Consider the following 25,106-nt stretch of genomic DNA (forward strand, 5'->3'; position numbering starts at 1 on the left):
TTTTGTTTTTTTGGGTTTCCAATGGGGTTAGAATAACATCTGCAAATTCATTAAATCTGGGGGACTAAAGCCTGACAACGATCAGAGAGGTAAGCACAGGAGTTCCATTGCCTTTAAGTTCTGAAAGTGCTTGCAATTTTTGTTTTTTGGACAAAATTATGTCAGGCTATCTTTGCTGCAGATAAACTGGTGAGCCTTTTCATGTGATGAGACCATATAGCAGTCAGTCATTTGACTTTATTCTTTTCTTTTACCTCACTTCCCATCTCCTTTGGTATTTTACAAGGGAAATTTTTTTTTTCTATTACCTTTTGCAGACAAAATGCCTTCCTTTTTTGCAGTTGTCCATGGTTCATTTCAGAGACATCATGTTTCTCCTACCAGAATCACAAAAATCAGTCCACCATAGCCCAATCCACATAGGGATTTGGGATTCAGCTTAACCCCATGTATAATCCTGTTTACATTCCTCAACTCAAACTACATAATAACCACAGATGTTATGCTATACACAAAATCATGTTCCCTTCTTATAAAACAAAGTGAATTACTACTAAGATATACAATTACCAGATAAATCCATCCCATTGGATTCAGCGGGGTTTAATCGCTTTAAGAAATATGTTTTGGGAATGTGGCATAAGTATATATAGGAAAAAGAACAGCCAGTTTGGTGTAGTGGTTAAGGCACCAGGCAAGAAAGCGGGAGACCGTGAGTTCTAGTCCTGCCTTAAGCATGAAGCCAGCTGGGTGTCCTTCAGCCAGTCACACTTTCTCAGCCCTAGGAGGCAGGCAAGGGCAAACCACTTCTGAAATCTTGCCAAGAAAACTGCAGAGACTTTTCCAGGCAGTCACCAGATGTCAACACTGACTTGAAGGGACAAATTAATATAATAATATAACATAACATAATATAATATAACATATACACACACAAATCAGTGAGCAATCAATGAACAAAAATAATTATTCAGTAGCTAAGTACAACCAATTAATTGTCCAAAAAATTCTTACAATATAATCATACATATATTATGCCTTAAAAGAAGTTGTCTTAGTCTACTTTTCCAACAAATTGGAATCATTTGCTCATATGTATCACTTTCAACCACAGCTCCTGGGATTCATAACTCACCAGCTGAGTTCCTCTTTGGATAACTTTCACTCCACACACCTAGGTCAGGATGTGTGCCAACTCATACCTTACCACCAGAAATGTACATTTTAAATGTACTATTTAAAACACTGAGAGAGCCTCATGATAATTACACCTTTCCCCAGAAAAGGTGATCCTTATTCCTGTCCTGAGAACATTCAAGGTTCATGCTGCAAGCAAAGCAGGCTTACCACTATGTAAACTAGTGACAACTTTATCTTTGAGGAACACTCTTGCTTACTTCCTTAATTTGCAGCTATTCGTTTCAGAGGCATTCCTTTTTACGACACATTCTCTATGACTTTAATGATCTGCAGAAGAAAAAACAGCAACATCCAAAATAGATTTCATGCTTTTATTCCTAATAAGTAAACAACTGTTACAGGACTCCAGGCAAAATGGTTTTCTTTATACAGAATTGTTCATAGGCTTCTAAATACAGAGAATTTTATTCAGTTATTATAGGTGGTTAGGTGACTGATCTAACCAGAAACTCAAAGATTCCAGAGCAGATAAGGGGGAAGAGAGAAGACCCAAGTTCAGCAGCTTGTTGATGGTGGTGGTCTCTGTGAAAATCTAAGTATCCCTAAAATCCCTAAGTATCTCTAAAATCTACATATTCCTCAGTATCCCTTTTATACATTTCTAGGATTCCGATGGGTCCTGCTTATCTCACTCCTGATAAGTCAACAAACTTAAGATACAATGTCCATTGTCTTGACCTGACATGTGATTGGTCACTTTTTCTGGATTCATCTGGAATTTTCCATGACCACTCTCTGGTCCATCCTGGAAAGATCCTGGTTACACCTATGCTGCTTGGTCCATGTTGATATAACGGTTCAAGAGCTCCTCCTAGTCTTTATCAATCTAGTTCATTCCTTCTGGCTCTTCTGCTAAATTCTCATATACAAGTTGTTTTCAATCCCAGCTTGAATATTTGGTAACTGCAATTAAACCCAAATTAAATAAAAAGTAAACAAATAATGCAACTATGGCCAGTTAATCTAGTGTCTCAACTGAAGACTGAACCATTGTTCTAACACTTCATGTACTAGTCCTATAAGCCAAAAGTAGAGCCTCTGAACAATGTGGTACAAATATTTACAGTACCACACTGTGCATAACAGATTTTTTGAAAGCAGTGCTTTAATTGTTGCAGTTCTTCACTCTTTCCAAAAAGAAATATTTGTTAAAACTTAGCTAAATAGTTATTTTTGAGAATATGAATTTATATTTTGCTTATGTCCATTTAAAAATAATATAATTGTTTCTCAGATTTAGAAAGTACACCCAGTTTGTTTCTCATACACTGAATATTGGATATTAATTGCTGCAGTGCAGAGGGCTGAGCAATGTTGGCTGTGCTCAGGCTTCTTGTATCCACTGTGATTCCCTCTGCTCAAGAGATCAATGGTAACAATCTTCTATATTTGGAGCAGCATATTAAGATAATGTTAAGGAGATACAGAAAGCAATTGGCACATGTTCTAAATAAGTAATTTGTAACTATATGTATACTCTCTCAAGGTTAATATCTTTCAAATGGTTGGAATTGATTTAAGACTTTTCTCAACTGGGGTCAAATAGGGTAAATTTGCATGCATCTTTTAAGAAAAATATGCTTTCCTGATTAGTATTAGGCCTATAAATATTCAAGTTTTAGTGTTATTCAAAGAATGAGTTTAATTCATCTCAGACCACTAAAAAAGAAACGAGTAAAATTGCTGTGATGCAGAGCCAGATATATATTGTGGGATGACAGGGGCAGTTTAAGAACACTGGATGAATTTTTAAGTTACATGCTGGACAACTTGGTGTTATGACTTTTTAAAGATAAAACAGGCGTGATGTGCAACATCTGGGATCCTGTGGCAAACACCTGTCCTAGCCCCTCAGCATGCACCACCCCTTGGGTCTCCCACAGCATCACCACTGCTTCTTCTACTGGTCTTCCCTGACAAGATTATGGAATTATCCAGGTGGTGGGTCTTTGGAGAGTTACTTGTTAGATAAAACGGACCAATCCAGGTTGTAGTGTGGTATCCATTTGATAGATGTAACCACTATACCACTATGGGGATCTCCTTTTACTTTAAACGAATACAGTCTAATAAAGGACTTTTCCCCTTCTCCACCCAGTGACTCAGGAAAACCTTCGGGATGGTTGTTGTTTCCCTTTATCTTCACTCACTGCAACCATTCAGCATTATTCACACATTATAACCTGTGATTACCAGTGAAGTTGCCTTATAAGACCATTTAGCATCGGCGTAGTTATGTCACATGCCATAAAAGACAGGAATGAATGCTAGATAGCTTTTACATAATGCTCATTAACAGCTACCAAGAAGAATTATGCACAAATAGGCAGGGAAATTTGGTCTGGGAAGTCAAACACTTCAACTACTTGTATAGAAGGGAGTTCAGTCTCATCACTGCTCATCAGCCACAACTGTCAGTCCTCAGTCCCCACCCCTCCCCAAAAAAGAGGGATTTTGTTTACAGCAGCTGCTTTAATGCAACTTGTCTATTGGAGGGCTCACATACAGACTAGAATTCAAAATGACATGCAATCACACAAATTGTCTTATTTACCTCTACAGGGTAAATGATCTGAAAAATCCACATTAGATGGAAATTTCTTTGACGTGTTTCTCTCACAAAGATTGAGAGTTTTCCATCACAACTGAGAAGTTTCAGAGAGAAACTAAGATCTAACACTGTCTAAAGTCTATGCAGCAATCCAGAATGGTTGGAATAGGCTGCAAAAATCACAATTCATGGAGTTTTATCAGTGCTGTGATGAATTGGCAGTTAACAGCAGCTGTACTATGTGGGGACTGAGAGACATCGTACCATCCAAGCTGAAAGCTCAAGTGTTGAAGGAGGTACATCTCAGAACAGTAAAGATGAATGCAGCTTACATGGGTGATGGTGGTGGTGGTGGTGGCTGGGAATAGACCAACAAATTGAACAGTTTGCAACGGGTTCCTCAGGTTGCCAGCATGCCCAGAAATGCCAAAAACTGCACTACTTCACCAGTAGGAATGACCTGCCTTGCCATTGCAAACAATTTATGAAGGTTTTGTAAGATTAATATACTGGTGTAGGCTGCATATTAAACTGGCCAGTATCTGTTGGGCAGTGTTGAGCTTCAGGGTTTAGTGACCATGGTTTAGAGAAAAGTTGTTTTTGACGTTTTGCTGGCAACTGTGGATTTGCATCTTCAGATGCAAAGTGGCCTTCTATGCAGGATTGTTTGCAGGATTGTTTATGGGCACAACCTTTTTAGTTGTAGTGGAAAGCTGGTCAAAGTGGCAAGAGAAGTTTTCCAGCATAAGCACACATATCATCATTTATTGAGATAACTCTTTGCAAGAACAGGTGTTCCAAAACCACCTGTGAGTGGCAATGGATCATAATCTGAAGTGGAAAAGTTTCCAAACTTTCTGAAAAAGAATGGAATCATGCATGTTACATAGCACCGTAACATCCAGCTATGAACAGATTGGATGAAAGGTCTATTCAGTTTTAAGAATGCTCTGTGAGCAGTGTCTGGAGAAAAAAACCACACTGAATCAAATTATTGCAAAGCAATGCACATGACAACAAATCAAACACCAGCAATGTTATTCTTAGGAGGTACTTCATGTACAAGGTTGGATCTTCTCAAACCTAATTTGAGAAGAGATGTTCGGGACAAACATCTGAAACAAGCTGAACAGTCATCTCACATTGAAATACAACACACTAACCAGCTGAGGAGAACTCGGATACACACAAAAAAGCTGTGACTGGACACGCAACTGGAATTTCTGAGTTGCCACCAGTAACACCTACCCCCGTTGCCAGTATCGTCAGACAATCAATCATTCCTGTTTGTTTCTGTCACTATAGATACCATCCCACTTACATTTGAAAAAAACGAAACTGTGCCCAGATTTTAAATATAGTTCAGTCTGTATCTTGGGGGAGAGAGCAATTTTGCCATTTTTACAGACTCACTGGAATTAGTGTTTCTAGACATTTCAGTAAAGCAAGCAGCAGAAAAACTAAAGTCTAATGCAGGGTTTCTCAACCAGGGTTCCACGAGAGGTCACTAGGGGTTCCCTGGGAAATCACAGTTTATTTCAAATTTTATTTCAAATTTGGGCAACTACATGTTAAAGATGTAAGTTTCATTCTTTATTTTTAGTTTAAGAACACTGTCCATGCACAGGCCTACCCATAAAATGAATATAATAATTTTGTAACTTCTGGCAGGCCCACAACTAGGGTCTGTGTCACCTGGGGCAAACATGGATTCTGTGCCCCCCCCCAATGGGTTGGTGAGGGAGGTGTTAGCAGGTTTTATTATTCTATTATACATTAAATTAATAAAACATTCAGTATAAAATACTATTTTGTCATTTTGGCGCCCCCTCCAGCACGGCGCCCAGGGCACGTGCCCCGTTTGTCCCCCCCCCCAGTTGTGGCCCTGACTTCTGGCCTATATTTGGGCCTGAATGTGCAGGGGTTCCCCAAGGCCTGAAAAATATTTCAAAGGTTCCTCCAGGGTCAAAAGGTTGAGAAAAGTTGGTCTAATGCCTTTTGTTTTATCAGTAGAAAAAATATTTTTTGAAAAGTAAAAAGGATATATTAACATGAAAGAAAAATTAGATGTAAGCTGGCCATTTCGTTTGTATTTTACTCTATGAGATTTTCTGAATATTGTTCATTCTTGATATGTTATACCTGGTTGAACCGCTTCCTTTGTACACAGCAAACTGCTTGCTGCTGCAGAAATCTTAGATTCAAAATGAGCTTATTACTTGGAGAAGAAGAATGCAAATGATGTCAGCATCTGCCACATGCAAACCAGTATTTTAGTTTGACAACAAGCCACCTAGCTCCTATTCAGTGTTTGAAGTACTTTGTTCTATATGTTGTTAGTAGCAAATGATGGATCTGATCACTACAGAAACAGGAAAATAACCTTAGTATAAATAAGCTGTAAACCATGACAGCTTACATATAGGTTTGTGACAATTCTAAGATGCTTGCCTGCTGTGCAGACTCCTGAGTTTTATCGTTTTCGAGCCATCAGTCTTCAATGGACATAAATTTGCCCTCTCCGTCTGACAGCCACATTCGCAGATAATGCTAAGGCATGACTGTTAATACAGCCATGAATTCTCTTACAGATGCAGTAAGAGCATTGCTTCTGCCCCATCAGGGTTTGAGATTTTTTTTTTTAAATGCTTGCCAGCCACTTTAGCTTCAAGTTTGTATTTGAAGGCAACCTCTGTTCAAATGGTACTCCACCAAACTCAAAGTTCCTATCTAGATAGCACATGGATCGGTACCTGAGCAGGTGCACAGGTTGCCATCTCCCCTATAGTGAGATTAATTATATTCTGTTTAAATTATGGCAACTACTTCTAAATTTACATAAATGCCTATAAACACACATATGCAAGCTGCATCCTCTTTTGCCTTTTTTTTTATAATGCATTCCTTCTTTTTTAGTAATACTTAAGTGCTAAAATGGTACAAAGAGATTATAGATTGCAGTGGTGTATCTGGGAATAACTGCCAATAGAGCTGGATCTTTATCTGCTCCTTGCAAGCGCAACAAGCTGAGTTGCTCTTCTAGCCAGTATAGCTTTCTCATTTAGTTAACAGACATGGGAAATGAAATAAAAAGATCAATTTAAACATCACCTGTGAACAGAATAATTTACTTCACTGAGGGCTCATTGATAGCACTCAGCGTTTGCATATAACTTAAATCTTCCACCCATGGTAAACAGTATGTGACTGGAGTATTTGAGGGAATTGCAGTGATTATGAAATGATAAAGAGTTTCCTAATGTTTCAATTAATTAATCAAAAAAGTCTCCAAATGGAGACTTTACAAATTTCCACCTGGTATTTTTATTTTGAATAATTTAGAAGAAAGATATGTAGGGGAAAGGGGGATCATATATGAACAGCTGAAAGCACATGCTGATGTTAATTTGCCATGGGCCATGAAACTTCAGCGATATCTAAAGAATTAGATATCTAAATATCTAAACTTTAAAGATGTCTAACTTTTAGCAGTATTTAAAGAATTCATCACTGCCCTTCAAAATCTTTGCCTAACATTTAAAGAAAAAGTGAGTGGGAAAATAGCATTTTAACAATGAATTGAAGTGATTGATCACATCCAAACACCCATGGATGAAATGGATTTTATACACTCTTTTCAATAAGGCTTTAGACCTGGATTTGGCACTGAAGTTGTCTTAGTCAACCTGTGGAATGATTAATGCCAGGAAAGAGATGGAGTGCCTGGATTTGTAGCAGATTATTATATAGAATGCCAATGCCTGATTATATTAATATGAGAAGTGGAAATGGCAAGTTCTGTTCTCCCATAAATGTTCTCTTAACCATGGCAAGAACATGCCCCAGTAACTAGGTTTTGATACTATATCGTCATGATGTTGTCTTCATCTCATCCCCTGCCCATGGCTGAGTCAACTTAAAGTCAGGTGTTCCAGTAGCATTTTCTCTTTTCTCCCAACACACTTTCTGCCATGGACATGATCTAACATGCTTCATCAAAGATGTGGTTGTTGACATGGTCAGGAGTCGGGATATGTCTGTTCCTATTGGCCACTGCAGGCTGTAGCAAACATGCCCTTTCTCCTCCAGTCACTGGGCATTGCCCTCCATGATCATTTTGTTCGGGCTGCAAGACAGACTGAATCTGGCTTCCACAGATGCCACTGCCTGTGTAATATCTGACCAGACTTTCTAAAGTGTTTGTCAAGTCTCATGCAGTTTCCTTTATGCACAGGTTTACTGATGTTTTGAAGAAGGTTTAGACTTATTTTACAAAAAAACAGGACCTGAACTTTCTCCAGAGACAGCTAATCCTGTACTTCATCGAAAGACAATTTAAACTAGGAGAGCCAGCTTCTGCAGCTGACATCAATGATTGCATTACAGGTTTTTGTTGCTTCTGCCAACAAAGTGTTTCACATGGCCATACTTTTTCCTGTTTTTATTGCTTTAATTGGAGGGGGGATTCAATTTTGCTACTCCATGAGCTACATCTGGATGCTGCCAGCTCCAGCCACTTACAGCAACTCCCTTGCCTTACTAGTCAAGGATGGAGCTCACACATTATCAATTTTTCCTGTCCCATGTCACCTTGAGACTTTTCTCCATGCCTGTGACCTGTCATTTTTTTTTCTTTTGCAGTCCTTGAGAAGAGCACTAGTCCCAGATTCAGAAATAGCCGGACTGACTCCCTGCCTGCAACCTGCTAGTCAGTCATCTTGACAGATGGCTAAGCCAGCTGTTCTAAGCATCCACCTATATTCACCTCCACACTCCTACATATATTAAGGAGAGCAGTTGATGGTAGTTTTTCCCCTAGCATATTGTGATCAATGGAAGGGAAAGCAAAAGCAGAATATCCCATGAATCACTTTCCTTAACTTGTCTTGCATTAAAACAGTGAGGAAAGCACCATTTGCTGGTGTATGTTCATGGACTGGAGCCCAGCAGTTTAACCTGATCATCTGGCTATGCCCCACACAAGGTCTGAATCAATACTAGATCTTGTTGCCTTTGTTCCATGGGTGATTGAAATAGAACGTTCCTAACATGACCAGTCAAAAGACTTTATGCAGATGTTTTCTTTTCTCCTTAGTAAATTTCCTGTAGTTAGCAAAAAGATGGGGAAAGCAGTGGGAAAAGGTCACACATGGAAGACAATGGGCTCTGGACACCAACATTTCCCTTCTAAAAAATTAATACACGAGGCAGGGTGATTGAGCCATAAAAGCTTTGATTGGAAATATCTTAGAAGAACTCGCCACCAGAAGCATCTACATTTGTGTATTAAATGACCAAAACAGACAATCTTTATTTTATTTATTTAATTTTTTAAAACACCCAGTGCTGACTTTGAATTGATATTGGTTTAATTTGAAGAACTGGCTAAACCATTTCAAGAAACCCGAGAAAATCTTGGAATAAAGCTGAGTACGTTTTTGTTTCGAATACTGTTTTTTAGTTTTTTGTTCTAGAAATGTTTTATGCTAGTATGCTAATATATCACATAGGTCAAGCAGCATCCCATCCCATAATAAAAATAAAGAGAGTTGAAGTTATTGCTGCTTGAACAACAGCAATAACAACTAATAGTCTGTGTAAAGCATAGATCTAGAGCAAGGACAGTTGCAGGGAGAAGTGTCTAAAACAGCTGTAATATCTTTGCAAAAGGTATTTTCCTTCTGGCACTCTGTTCTGTATCTTTTACTTGGTAATGTAAAGCTGAAAAATCAAGGATCTCCAAGCAAACCTTCATGGTTCAAGGCCTCTCATACCTTTGAAACTGCCTTTCTCCAATTGTTTCTACCAGTCCGGTAAGATCTAGTAGCAGAGGTCAGCATACCCCAGATCCCATAATTTTGCCCTTCTCTGGGGCTACTCCTTCCCTCTAGAACAGTACTGAACTCCCCTAAAGTCCACCCAGCCCTGGCACTGCTGACCATTAGGAAAACTGTGAAGTCCTAGCTCTTTCAACAGCCCTGGGGCTTGCTTGTGATGTGTGTTGGTTGTGCAATAGTATTGTTCCCTTCGCATAGGTTATTAATTCTTTAATTCTTCTTCTTCTTCTTAGTTGTTGTTCTAACTTGTATTCTTTACATTATTTATGTTGCCCAGAGTTGTTGATGGTGAGCAAGACCATGTATAAATTGACTAAATAAATAAACTTGCTTTAGGTTCAAAATGAGCCTGTATATCAATTTTTCCTTCACCTGATGCCCTCAAACAACACTGGACTGCAATTTGCACCATCCAATAAGCATGATGGCTGGGAACAATAGGAGTATAGTCCAACACATCTAGAGGATGCAGGGTTGGGGAAGGCTATGACTTGAATGCTGCACTGTTGTCATATTTACTAGAGCTTTGCAGAGTACCAGATTTGATGGACTAAACTGATTCATGGGCATATTCGTAGTACCTGTCAAGAGCACCTTAAAACAACTGCAATTTTTCCTGGACTCACACAGCTGCTCTTTCCAGGTGATGTGTGATTGTGGGAAAAGACATGTTTGATTTAAGCTATGCCTGACAAGTTAGTTCACATCTTTGCACTTAGATTTATCACATGCATTCCTTATATTTAAAGCTGGTCATTTTCCATAAAACATGAAAATGACATACATATTCCATTTCATTTTACAACAGTCTGAGGGAGAGTGTTGTTATGAGCAGATTTGTTTCACAGCTGGCTAGAATTTGAACTTTGGACTCCTTGCTTCAAGTGAAAGATCTCCCTTTAGACTTTAATTGCAAGAAAATATATCACAATTATTCTTGGAGATTGCAGTGAATATGATGGTTTTATAGCTCTGCCAAATGAGCTTTGCACAATGTAAAATACGTAATTCATCAGAATGGTGTGTGGATTTTAATTGACTTCACAAATTTTTATAGGTGAAAGAGCATATTATGGACATAATTGTAATAGTCCTATGAATAGAGTGATTTAATAATTATGACAGCAGCATCCACAGCAAGCCACAATGATGCAGAAATGTCAGCATCTGCATGGTGATGTCATGATGCAAATCCCATCCTTATACCCAATGTCTGATGCAAGTACATAAGTTATGGTGTTTATGTTATGACTTACCACTTGTTACTCCCAAGAGATGTCCAGGTATCGTGAGTTGTGAACAGCAACAGTGAATTTCACAGAACTTTAAACAGTAGTGCATGCAACTCAAAACTGCCTATCCAGTATAAGCACATTTTCCTATTGCACAAATTTGACAAAAACAATGAGTACATTGTTATTTTCTGTTATTGTGTTGACTGAAGAGGTAATACCTGTCCCATCTCTTGTTCTCAGCAGAGACAGGCCTCTCAGTTGTAAAATGGCCTCTCCCAATGTCCCAAATTTTGTGTCATAACTCAGCCTGGAGTTTATCAGTTCTAGACACAGACATTCTGAAAAATCCATCTTTTGTATTATTTATTCCAAAATGAATTAAATAGGCCACCTATCTGTGTTGGCTACTGGATCTCAGGCATTTGTCTTATTATAATAAAGAATAATCTCAGGCTCACCTTTCCTTATTTAGATTGTTGCACCTTTATCAACTGGAAAAGGGGGAAATCTGTTCTTTGTTTGGCATGAACTAAGAAGTATAATACCTTTGGAATTTTTTTTAAAAAATGCTGTTTATACATCTGGACTTTGGGGCAAGAAACATCACAGGAGCTTCTGGGTTGTTTCTTTTTCTCAATGTGGGGTTTTTCTGAGCTAATCCCAAGCCTAGTGAACACCAGTGAAAAACGGAGTCAGTTTGTTAGTTTCTCAGTCACTGTCTGATCTGGATGTGTGATATTTTGGGATATCGTCTTTCTTGTTCTAATAACAATCACTACAATAAATCACAGCAAAGTCAAAATAACTCCAAAATTAGATTTAGTCAGTTTTGTTCAGAAAGAACCTTTTCACTAGCAAAAGAGGCTTTTTGGTAATAGCTCCACATTCTAGAATCCTCTGTCCTCAGATGTATGGTTGACCCCAAATCTCCACTCTATTATCATTTATTGTGGGGCAATATTAAAACAACAACAACAACAACAAATAGGTAGATAGACAGACAGAGCTCATTTTGCTACGTTTCAGGAAAGAGAAAAAGGATTTCAAAAATCAGACTTATAAAGTGTTTTATAGCCGGGTTGGTCTAGTGGTTAAGGCTCCAGGCTAGAAACCAGGAGACTGAGAGTTCTAGTCCCACCTTAGGCATGAAAGCTGGCTGGGTGACCTTGGGCCAGTCACTCTCTCTCAGCCCAACCCACCTCACAAGATTGTTGTGGGGAAAATAGGAGGAGGAAGGAGTATTGGGTATGTTCACCACTTTGAGTTATTTATGAAAAGAATGAAGGCGGGATAAAATATAAAATAAAATAAATATTTACCATCATATTAAATAGGTATTTAAACTTGCACGTTTCTCAAGAAAGAACAGTTACTTTATTCTAAACATGTTTTAGACATAAGTAGCAAAGAAGAAGGAGGCTGTTGTTTGTGGAGTAATTTTAACCCCTAGCACATTACGTACATGATTTTTGAGTCCCCCGCTCCCCTTTCTCCAATAAAAGTAGATTTGATCACACAAGCTATGGAAATAAATGCATCACTTTTTTAATATATTTATGGAGGGAGATCCTCAAATTCTACATGGCTGTTCAAATCTCACCAGAGTTGAGAATACCTGAACACAGATTTGTGAAAGATCAACATAAATATTTTATAAATTTAATTTCAGCTAATGGCCCAAAACTCCCAATTTCAAATGGGAGAAGATCTGAGAAAAAGGAGTAAGAAGTTCTCAAACGTGGCACTCTAAAAAAATTGAGTACATTTTTTCCAGGAAAGATCACTTCCTAAGACCTATGATACAAAATTAAATACTGAAACATTCCTAATTTTGTCAATACATCTCTGCAATAATTAGAAAGATAATCTGCAGATTTATTTCAGCATATATTAAAAAAAACGATTTCTACCAACACTGAAGTTGTGTTTTATGATATGGTGATATTTTTCCTATTTTTAATTTAAAGCATTTATAGGTTAAGTTCACACCAGATGAAGTTTGGTTTCCTTCTGGTCAAAAGGGGAAAAGCTCAAGGATCTTGAACCAAGGCTGACAAAACAGATACTTAATCCCCATCAACTCACAAAAGAAACTGGAACAACAACTCGCTGTTCAGAATGAGTTCTCAGATAATCTGAGATGTGTGTTCCTTCATTGAAAGTATCCTCAGAACCCGGAAGAGAACCAAGCATCCAAATCTATGTTTTCTGATGATAAAGACATTAAGTTTACCAGAAGATGACATTACAGAGAATTTGTCATCTCTATGACAAATCTAGAAAGGAAGTTAGCAATTGTACTAAGGCCCTTCAGAATATTTCAGACTTCGTTAAATATAAATGGTTATGAACTAAACAGTCAAGCATTTACTCGACAAAGTAATGGCCAAACTAGACGTAGCTTAAGTGTATCTTTTTATTTAGCATGCTAGGTTTTGCGGGATTTTTGGCCCCCTAATACAAACAGCACCACCTTAAGAGGATAATTATTGGGGTCACAGCAAGCAAAAAGAGACAATTTAAATCTTTCTTTCCCCGAGTCTAAGGAAAAGATCTAATCTGAAGCTGTTTTTACACTGGAAAGAAATCATCTCAATTTTGGATTCCAAAGAAAATGCCAGTAATGGGGAACTTCAGTCCTATCCCAATGCCAATACTAGCTTCAGAAAAGGGTTGTCCTCAGGATCCCAACAAAACAAAATGCTGGGTTAATGTGTTCCTTGAGCTAGTTTGGTGTATTGGTTAAAGCATCAGGCTAGGAATTGAGAGACCGTGAATCCTACTAGGCACGAAGCCAGCTGGGTGACCTTGGGCCAGTCACTTTCTCTCAGCCCTAAGAAGGAGACAATGGCAAACCTCTGCAGAAAAACCTTGCCAAGAAAACTGCAGGGAATTATCCAGGCAGTTGCCAGGAGTCAACACTGACTCGAAGGCACACACACACAATTTATTCCTCAATGGCTGCTTTGGTCCCAGCAATTATTATATTCATGAATATACCATTATGATTGATTGATTGATTGATTATGTGCCATCAAGTCGGTGTTGACTCTTAGCGACCATATAGACATATTTTCTCCAGAAATATATTATTATAGTCCTAATCTTTTTTGATTAACTATTGATGTTATTGGCACTTCGACAAACCTATATATGAAATGAAAAGTCATATTTTGTGGTCCACATACTTGGACATTGAAACAAATTAAATTTGCTGGTATCCCAAATAGAGCTGCCCATGCTGTTAAAATCAAACTTTAGCAATTATGGCTATCATAGTCCAAATTTTTCACAGTGTGCTAAACCTTCTTACAATAATTTACCCCCCTCCTTTTTTTTTTTTTAATAATTGTGTTAATGAGATTTGGGTGGCTGGAAATGACTTATGATAGGAAATATCCTAGAGAGGATTGAGATATATAGTGCAATAAATAATCTCCCTGACTTGTTCTAGCCAAAAAATGCTGTGTGACCATAAATCTTGGTTGACAGAGGTGCAGCTTAGAAAGAATTTTCCAGTTATTTATGCTTTTGTTTAAAATTCTTGTTTCTCTCACAGCTTCATTCTGACCAGGATAAAGGAGATGGTTCACTCAAGTACATCCTTTCGGGAGATGGAGCAGGAGACCTCTTCATCATCAATGAAAACACTGGAGATATACAGGCCACAAGAAGACTTGACAGAGAAGAGAAGCCTGTTTACATTCTTCGTGCTCAGGCTATCAACAAGAAGACTGGAAGACCTGTGGAACCAGAGTCAGAGTTCATCATTAAGATTCATGATATCAATGACAACGAGCCCCTATTTACAAAGGACATTTACAATGCCAGCGTCCCAGAAATGTCTGATGTAGGTAGGTGTCAGGTCACTCAACCATGCTGGGAGTAGTTTTCATTAGCTAGTCAAGTGGCCATTCTTGAGTTGGGATTGCTAAAATCAAAGCAGTGATGACTCCTTAACATGCAACTGTGCATTTTTCTGGTCTACAGTTCACAACGCAGGGAAAAAGGATAAAGAGACAAGATCTTCATTAAGTCATCAGTGATGGAAGAAAGATGAGAAGGGGAAAATAGTTTGTAGATGCAGATAAACATGGGCTATCGCTGCAGCATCCGTTCAATCAGATGGTTGCTTAGGAAGATTATATTATGCATCAGCACATGGTCATAAAACTAAAGAAGGAGGGCAATTGAAAATCAGTCCTTACTACATAAAAAGCATATTCCAGACACCAGGTCCTCTAATAGTTAGCTTGCAGATCATGCTGACTTGTAATAAACATGTATTGCTGCCATGTGTTCAGCAATTGTTTTCATATATGCTCTAATATAAAGATTATAGTAATTTCTAGGTGCAGATAGAGGTCTACTCGGTGCAGCATTGTAATAGTGACTTCTGAGCAATAACAAACATCTGGTATTTGGATCTGGGATTGTATTGCTATACATGAAGTTCCCATCTATATACTACTTAAACTCTCATGTCTGTTTGTAACCTTCAGTTGGGTGAAACGGTGCATCATGGGGCAACAATTTGTGAACAATGCCTGAAATGGGCTAACTTAAAGGATGCATCTAAAATCTGGGACCCATTGGTCCCATGGGACTGAAATTTGGCAAAGTTATAGCTGCATCAGTACCACTGAGTCTTCTGATTACATTTCCCAGAAACGGGTAGATTGTGTGATGCAAGGGAAGATGGAAGGAGTGTATCCCTGCCCTCTTTCCCACCTCTCTCTGGTCCCTGCACCCAGTCAGCTGGCAGCAAGGCCAATGGGCAAGCAGTGAATGGCTGCTTTGGAACTGAGGCTGAAATTTGAAATCTCTTAATGGTGGTAGGTAGCAAGGGAAGGACAAGCGAGTGACTCAGATGCCTGCTGGCGAGGTAGGGCTGGCTGGGGGCTGCTGGTGGTCGACAGGTGAGCCCTCTTCCTCCCTGGATGGAAAAGGCCCTTGGGGACACACCAGGATGGGGAGCGGGGGTGCAGTTTTTCTCACAATCCGCAACTCCTTTTGTACCCCCTCCTCCCAGCAAAGTGGCAAGCAGTTCCATGGGTCAGCCATGGAGGAGGAAGAGTGATTTCCAGTGCTCCCTGCCAGCTTCCCACAAGCAAAATCAGTGGGGAAGCTGGCAGGAAGTTGGAAGTCGCTCAGGCTCCCACTGCTTTTTTACCTGCCCATGGTCATTCTGTATCTCTGGAAGGGTGACCCAGCGGGCTGTCTGGTTTGAAGTAGAACTGACCTGCATAACTTTGTATGTGTGGGTTAAGCGGGGGGGGGGGGCTGTGTTTTAGCTTTCGTTGACTGAAAATCTATTAACAAACCTGTGCTAATTTTTCTTTGCTTTTCTCAGTATTTTCCCCATAAATCAAAATTCAGTAGCGCCTACTTTTTTTTTTATCTGTTCAATCATGTCTGATTGCACATTGCATGAACTCAGACAATCTATGGTTTGAAAATTATTCAGAAGTCATCTTTGGATTTGATTCAAGTTGCATTAATTTTAATGAGTGAACTCTTTAAAGCTTGATTATCCTTTTTTTTCCAGATTCATACAGACATCTGAAAAAAGTTGGGTTGCTTTAATGAATTGCAAAGAGGTGTTATGCTTCCAAGACAAGACATTTATTTTTCATTCATTTTTAAGCATTCATAATCATAGCATGCACTTTGTGGTTCCCAGGCAGGAAAAAGAAATCCAGTTGCCAGGCCAGAAAAGATTGCCCACTTCTACAGGACACTACATTTAGAAAGAATCTGTATTGGTGTGTCTATGTGTATACTGTATATATTGGGGTATTTGTAAAATCACCTTCAGGTCAAGCTAGGCTTCTGCTGACTTACATAGATGGATCCATGGATCAAGCCAAGAGAGTGGTTTGCCACCACCTTCTTCCCACATTGTGTTTTGATCTTCCAGTCTCTCCTACAGATCTGGATTTCCTTGGAGTCCCTCAACCAAGTACTAATCATCTGTTTTGCTTTTTAGATTAGCCAAAGTGCTGTCACTTACTTGGGATCTTGTTCTCTGGGTTTGTCTGTACTGTATATTCTTCAACACTCTCTCTTTTTGCTATTACCCCAGAAGCAATTTTCTCATATCAGAAAAATACATTTTTGTGGCTCTGAATTTGGTCATCAGCTTGTCTGTTTTTTAAATTGTTTGATCGTTTGATTTTTCTTTCAAGCATAGCCAGATTGGGAGGAGATGGAGTGAGAGAAAGAACCATGATAAGCAGAAATGTCCTTTCTCCTACTGTGGTCTTGTTGAAATTGCCCTTCTTTCATTGTTTCCAACAGGAGAATAAGCATTTCCTTTTATTTCAAATAGCAGACCCAAGCATGAGCCGATTCCATTAAGGAACATAGAAAGCCTCCTCTCTCATGCCATACATGTCAGTTAAATTCCCTTTTCAACTTGATAACTGCTATTTGTAAAAGAAATGTCAATGAACTGAAAGACAGATGACACAATGGCATCATGTGCAGTTTGATTCCTTTGAGCCATTTGCAAAACATTGGAACAACTCCATCTTTCAAAGCTGGATGTGCATGCTTAGATTTACAGCTAATTTTCATAAAATTAGTCACACCAATGTTTCAAGAACAGACCTTGTGATGTCTGACCTGCGGTATCTGACTTGCCCTCATAAAATCTATTTTTAAACCAAATTCTGTTAACTCCACAATTGACTGCATGCAGTTGGCTACAGCAGTTGAAATGGCATCCTTTGACATACCAGTTTATATCTCTGTATTTTACTGTTGTAGGTACATTTGTCATGCAAGTCACTGCAACGGATGCCGATGACCCTACGTATGGGAACAGCGCTAGAGTTGTCTACAGCATTCTCCAGGGGCAACCATATTTTTCTGTCGAGTCTGAGTCAGGTCAGAGGACTTTAATCTGTCATACTCTGACAACCTCCATAATTTAAAGTGACTTGTTAAGTCAAGCTAGGATGTCATTAGGCAAATTCTTCAAAGAAATTCCATTTGAGTGGATGCAGGCTTTGAGAGTTCCAATAGAGCAATACATCTGTAAGCATCATTTTAATCAGAATATCTTAACCTAATTAGCAGAACTTAGCCTGGATGCAAATCCATTTAACAAACATTGGGTATGTTCACGATGCCTTCATTAAAGCTGTGCTTAGCACAGTCATTTGACTTTGGGAAAAAGAAAAGGAGTGATAATGGAGAAAAAAGGTCTTACTAATCACCAGTCTTTAAAAACGTGGAACTAGACTTTGAATTTTTCTCCTCCCCTGTGGTTTATTCAGCGTTTGTAGCCTACTTCAGCTTTGATATCCAACTTTTCCTTAAAAATGTAAGGTGGCTATGTGGCATTCCCACTGCCAGTTTTTCCCTAACACAACCCTGTGAGGTAGGCTGGGCTGAAAGAGAGTGATTGGTTGAAAGCCACCTAGTGCTTTCCATGGTTTAAGAAGGATTTCAGATTGGGTTTCCCTCGTTCTAGACCAATACTGTAGCTCGCTAGCTCAGGCATGGAAGAAATGTGAGAGATGTCTGCTAACATCCAGAGTAGAATATTTTTTTTTTCCATTTTGGAATAAGTGAATTAATAAATCTAACCTTATTAATGGGGAGGGGCATAAAACCATTAAGTATAGAAATTAAATAAATCACTTAAGAATAGGACTTATTTGGTACACAGATAGGCCCTACCATCATAAGGTGTAAACACAGAAGAAAATCCAATGATTCACAGCTGGCTCATACAGGGAGGTATGAAGAAGATGCACTGCATTCTGACTACTGAAGTATTACTTAGAACAACATATTAAGAGAAAGTCTTTTTTTTTTCCATTCCTAGGTATTATCAAAACAGCTTTGCTGAACATGGATCGAGAAAACCGGGAGCAGTATCAAGTGGTCATCCAAGCCAAGGATATGGGAGGCCAGATGGGCGGATTATCAGGAACCACCACGGTGAACATCACATTGACTGATGTCAATGACAATCCACCCCACTTCCCCCAGAGTATGGGAAAAATACTTCTTTTCCTTATTTAGTTACATCTACAGAACATTTTGGCAATCAGATGATGTGAATCTTACTTATGAGTAGAAATGTGGAAAGGCCAATGGAAAAAGCTGAGGGAAAAGGAATGGCTTTTTACAACTTATTGGCAACATTAGGCCAAAAAAAGTCAAAGCCCTATTTGATAATGTATTTATCTTCCTCAAATTCATATACAGTATTTCATTAAAAGGGGGGTTTAGTTCTTATGTTTGCAAACATATCCTTAAAATGTTAAGTAATGCAATGTAATCTCAAGAACCAACACTGTTGCTGATTAAGATTTCCAGTGAACAAGGTTGTCTTCTTACTCTTCTCCATGAACAATGCTAAAAACAACCCAATACGTATTAAGAGAAATATTCTAAGTTTGTAGTCTCGTTGGAAAAGAGTGTATATTCATTGTTCAAAACTAGTTATCCTATCATAGAATTTTATTCTCCCTTTGTATTGTGAGAAAGCTGCTTTTCTCTCCATTTTTCAGTTTATTCCTCCTTTTCCTTAAAAAAAACCTTTCTATTGTTCTTGTCATTCAAGGCACTGATTAGTTCACATCAACTTAGTGTTCTTAACTACTGGCAATTATTTATAAGCAGTTCAGCTATTCTGTTGCATCTGGTGTTGTAATGTATTATTTTAAGGGATCAAAAGAAATTACACAGGAACCAATTCAAGCATAATGGGGAAAAATTATCCCAATTGCTATTCTATGTCCACTTCATTTATTTTTGCTCACTTTTTCCTTGTTAAGTCACCTGTGTAAGACGCATTTTTTCATTTTATCCTGGGCTCTGATTGTTGCCAAATTATGTGGAAATCTCTTACCCATTTGGAAGAAGGCTAGATTAGAATCATTTGCCTGACATATTTGCTTTCCAGAGGCAAGGAATTCTTCATGCATCATGAAATGCTACTGCCCAAGTAGGCATTACCAAGTTCTTTTGTCTAAAAGGAAAACAATTCAGGACAGAAAAGTGTGTGTGTGTGTGTGTGTGTGTATGAATGAAATGTATGAAATGAATTTGTTTTCCTTTTTTTCCTGCTGAAAAAGTATGCATAATATAGGGCAAACATTAGCCTGTGGGTATGGGGAGCAGGAAATTCCTCTTGACATGAGTTGTTTAGAATGTGAGATGCTCTGAGAAAATTTTACATTTCCACCCCCAGTGTTTGCAGATACTATAACACAACAATACAAAGACACAATAACAAAACAGTCCCCAGCAAAGTATCTGTGGGTCCTTTGCAGTGCAGCACATCAGAACTGCCAGAGTGCAAGTGTTGCACTGGTCACTGAGTGGTCCATAAATAAACCTGCTTGCCTGTAGTTGTAAGCTACCCTCCAGGTTGAAAATAAACACTGACAAGAACAGAGAGCTTTCAAGCACTATATCTTATATGTGTTGCATGTTTTTTATTTGCTTGCTATCATAAAGGTTTTTAGTTTACTATCTTCTTTGGGTAAAAATGGCTGCACACATTGCACTGAGGGAGGAATGGCTGAAATCAATTATGTGGGGAAGAAAAGAGAACAGTTTGGCACAGGATGAAATTGGCTTTAAAGGAAAGGTAATAGGTAAAGCACTTGCCCATGTTGGACTATGCACACTTCTCTAGACTAACAGGATTGGTAGCCTAAAGATTACTGAATAATTGCCTGTGGAGCAAGTCTGTAAAAAATAAATAAATGAGTTAAAAATATCTCCCTATACATATAAACAGTATAACCTCCCCCAGACTGAAAGGTCAGGCCAGAAGCTTTATAGAGCCAGATAAATTGAGCCAGACTCAGATTTGTTCTTTGTATCACCTGATTCATGCTAAATTAGTAGCTGTAGTACCATCTCCCTGCCACTAGTAGTGCTATCGAGTGACGGGGTTCAAAAGCAAGAGCTCCCTCTAATCTGCAGCTGCCACTAAGTAGCTTGAAGCAAAGTACCTTGTATCATAGTCACCAGTTAGATATTCCTCATGCCTCATACTACTGCAATTAAAAAATTCTTAAGCCAGATTTATTTATATAGATCCCACATTTTTAGTACTCACGCACCATTCAGTTTGCACAAGTAATTATGGAGCTTGCTTGGCAGAGAGATGGGGGGGGCAGTTGTGTCTTAAAGCACACTATTTGCATGCAGATGATCCCAGATTTGATCCCCAGCACCTCTGGGTAGGTATAGGAAAGATAGTTTGAAAGCCTAAAAGAGCTACCAAGAAGGGACAAATGCTTATGGTGAGTAATTTGCATGACTGGGGAGAATTTATTTAACCACAAACAAACCTGTAGCCATTTGAGGTTATGACTAATAACCTCTTAGTTGTATGGATTAATAGCTTACAATATTCACATAGCACTAACTCCCAGCCCCACCCAATTCTTTTAAGTATGTCGTGTGAACAGGGCCTCGATCTGCAGGAAGAAAGCCTCCCCTATGTTCTAGAGGAGCAGCAATCTAGTAGTAACTATGAGTGTATATACAGGCAGCTAACAGGTATAACAAGAAAATTTAAGGAGGTTGTTGAAAAATGCTGAAATAATTTTAACTGGTTGAACTTTCCATCTCTTTACCTTTAGGTGCCTATCAATTCAAAATACCAGAATCCGCACCCCTTGATTCACCAGTTGGACGGATAAAGGCTAGTGATGCTGATGTGGGTCAAAATGCCGAGATGGAATATAACATTCTTGAAGGGGATGGCTCAGAAATGTTTGGCGTTACTACAGACAAGGAAACACAAGAAGGCATTGTAACAGTAAAAAAGGTGTGCATTTTATGGTGCTTTATCCCAGCCCTTTAGTGTGGCATGCAAAATTCAGTTTTTAAGATGTCCTCAAATAAAAGATCCATTGAATTCAGAAACCAAATAAATAATATTGATAGGGTCCCTACTCTTGTGTGGTCTCATGCAAGATACTTAGAAAAAAAGTCTTTTTTTTTTTTTGTATCAAACCTTTTACGTTTCACAGTGCAGTCCTTCTTCATATTTTGGGCACCTTGGCATGCCCACTGAAAATATCTTCAGTTAAACCTGCTAGAATGATTGCTGGGGTTTAGCACTCTTTCAGAACTCTTCACTTTACAAGATTGCAAGGAATACCTTTACATTCCGTGGCTACGTTGGTTCCCTTCATTTCTGTGATTTCCCCTTTGTTTTGAACATGAAATAATGTTTAAATAATTCCCAATATATGCCAACATCATGGGAACATTGCAGAAAAATACTGGTGGTTAGGGAATGTTTGTCCAGGGGCTAGGTGCAAGTGGAGAAAATCACAAACTGAATAAAACCAAACAAATACAGGCTAACATAAATGGCACATGTACTGTACACAAATGCATACACAATCTGCACACAAATTTAAAGAGGAGGCAAAACAAAGTATATTGAAGATAAAAAGGACTTAGCGACTGTCAGTGATAGTAGTATCCCTTATCCAGAAAAATATCCTCATTTTTAATGTATCTTCTGGGTAAAATCCTTAATATATAAAAGATCTTTGGCAACAGTCTCTAATTCCATAAGGATAAAGTTGTCCATTAGACAGAATCTTGTTCAATCAGTTAACAATTCAGAGTGCAGCACATTAAAATAAGTGGACATAAAATACTCTCCTGTATTTAAACAGTTGATGTGTACAAATACAGAGCTTTATCTGTTCCATAATTCAAAACTTACTTAAGGGTAGTGGAGAACAAGACTTACCAGCTGCAGTTCTCTTATTTTGTAAATTTAGCTCTATTAATCTCTGCATAAAAGAGAGCAAAGCTTCTTTAGGCTGTAATTACCCAAAACCTCAGGAGAGAAATACGGTGTATTGTTTTTCATAACCCAGATTCACACACTGATTAAAAAAAACCTGAAAGCAATAAATAAATATAACGAGGGGTAGTAGTAGAAAAATGAAAACTGAACTATCATTTCAAGCATTTCATTTAACGGATCATAGATCTGCTTGCAGTCTTATACTGGCATTTCTCATACAGGGTGGTATACCTTAAACTTTCACTGTAAACTAATTAGATCCCTTCCAGTTGTGCACTGAATCCAGAAATCCATATGAGAATGCCAAAGGTAAATTAAAGTAAAGGCTTGTGTTATACAGTTGAAGAGTGGAACACCACCAAGGAAAACAAAGAACCTTGAGAAGGCTTGATGACAAAACCATTAATTTGCATCTGAATTCTCAAGTATTTTTATGGGTGACTTGTTCGTATTTCATTATCATTTAAAACTAATTACACCTTTTATATCCTTTTGAGCAATCACCAAGCCCTTTGGCATTGTGCAATATAATACAGAATAAAATTATATTATGGCCTTAGAGTTGACTAGAAAGACCACAGCATTACCTTTATATTTATAATTTCAGCAAGCTTTCAAACTTAATTGAATGTTACTGGCATCTGTCCTGGGCGAGCTGGTCTATCCTAATTAGTTTAGCTTTTTATATATATTTTACTCTGTTGTGACCTGTCTAGAGTCTTTTGATTGGGATGAGCTATAAAAACTGTAAAACAAACAAACAATGTTATAAGAAAGTTAATAGCTAATAAGACTTTTTTTTAAAAAAATGAGGATTATGTAACACTCTTCCCTGATAAAGGTATATATGGCCATGGAGTTTGTTGTTGTTTATTCGTTTAGTCGCTTCCGACTCTTCGTGACTTCATGGACCAGCCCACGCCAGAGCTTCCTGTCGGTCGTCAACACCCCCAGCTCCCCCATGGACGAGTCCGTCACCTCTAGAATATCATCCATCCATCTTGCCCTTGGTCGGCCCCTCTTCCTTTTGCCTTCCACTCTCCCTAGCATCAGCATCTTCTCCAGGGTGTCCTGTCTTCTCATTATGTGGCCAAAGTATTTCAGTTTTGCCTTTAATATCATTCCCTCAAGTGAGCAGTCTGGCTTGATTTCCTGGAGGATGGACTGGTTGGATCTTCTTGCAGTCCAAGGCACTCTCAGAATTTTCCTCCAACACCACAGTTCAAAAGCATCGATCTTCCTTCGCTCAGCCTTCCTTATGGTCCAGCTCTCGCAGCCATATGTTACTACAGGGAACACCATTGCTTTAACTATGCGGGCCTTTGTTGTCAGTGTGATGTCTCTGCTCTTAACTATTTTATCGAGATTTGTCATTGCTCTTCTTCCAAGGATTAAGCGTCTTCTGATTTCCTGACTGCAGTCAGCATCTGCAGTAATCTTTGCACCTAGGAATACAAAGTCTTTCACTGCTTCTACATTTTCTCCCTCTATTTGCCAGTTATCAATCAAGCTGGTTGCCATAATCTTGGTTTTTTTGAGGTTTAGCTGCAAACCAGCTTTTGCATGGAGTTACTTTGACATAATTTTCAGAATACTTTTATTGTGGCAGCTAACTACAAGGGCCAGGGAGATGCAACAAATTTAATTTTGGCCAGTATATTACCATACTGTCCTATCATCTCTTGAAGATACCCAGCGGAGACTCATCAGAACCAGTTCTAGCATTGAAATCCTCAGCCCTATGGATTTATAAACCTACCATAAGACATCCATTTGTGCTCTTCTGCATCTGTTCTTGTGAAAGCTAACTATGGAATATGCCTGCTTGTATGCCAGAGGTCCTGAGCAGACTGTGAATTATGGGTAATGGATGTGAATCATATACATACACATTTAGAAGATTCATAAATGAAAAAGCATTTAATTATCCTGTTCTTTTTGAATGAAAATACAGCCAAATCAAAACGTATACCCATTTTTTTTTAGACAGGTCCAAAATGTTGTCTACTTTTAAAATCCTTGCTGTCTAAGTTGATGGCCCTGTATCCCATACATGTGCCAAGAAATATTTATTTATTACATCTGTATACCATTGAATCTTGGGGCTCACAGCAGTTTACAGTAATAAAACAATAATAAAATACCAAAACCAAATGCCGAAACAAAACATAGTAAAAACATTAAATTGACAAAACCAAATGATTACAAATAAAATGATAAAGCTGTGTAGTCGCAAAGGTGCCCTCTTGATTCTGGATGACTTCAGCCCTCAAATACCCTGAGGAATAACCCAGTCTTCACTGCTTTAACTCCCACCTCCCCCCCCCAAAAAAAAGAGCACAGGGATCAGTACTGCTCTCACTTCTTCTCCAGTAAGTTGGAGGTCACCACCAAGAAACATTGCCTGGGGACTCCCATCAGTCTTGTATACCAGGGGCACCCAGCATCTCCAATTGGTATAAGCATACTGGACA

General features: G+C 38.6%; 1 protein-coding gene across 1 annotated transcript in view; it reads left to right on the forward strand.

The window, feature by feature from the left end:
- LOC134493938 (cadherin-6) overlaps positions 1–25,106 on the forward strand; it is a 65,061-nt gene that overhangs the window by 18,295 nt on the left and 21,660 nt on the right. The window contains exons 2-5 of the mRNA XM_063298771.1: positions 14,383–14,677; positions 17,595–17,714; positions 18,661–18,828; positions 21,443–21,630. Coding sequence (XP_063154841.1) covers positions 14,383–14,677; positions 17,595–17,714; positions 18,661–18,828; positions 21,443–21,630 — 771 coding nt within the window. The remainder of the gene's footprint in view (positions 1–14,382; positions 14,678–17,594; positions 17,715–18,660; positions 18,829–21,442; positions 21,631–25,106) is intronic.

This window comes from Candoia aspera, chromosome 3, assembly GCF_035149785.1.
Source record: "Candoia aspera isolate rCanAsp1 chromosome 3, rCanAsp1.hap2, whole genome shotgun sequence".
In the NCBI taxonomy this organism is placed as follows: domain Eukaryota; kingdom Metazoa; phylum Chordata; class Lepidosauria; order Squamata; family Boidae; genus Candoia; species Candoia aspera.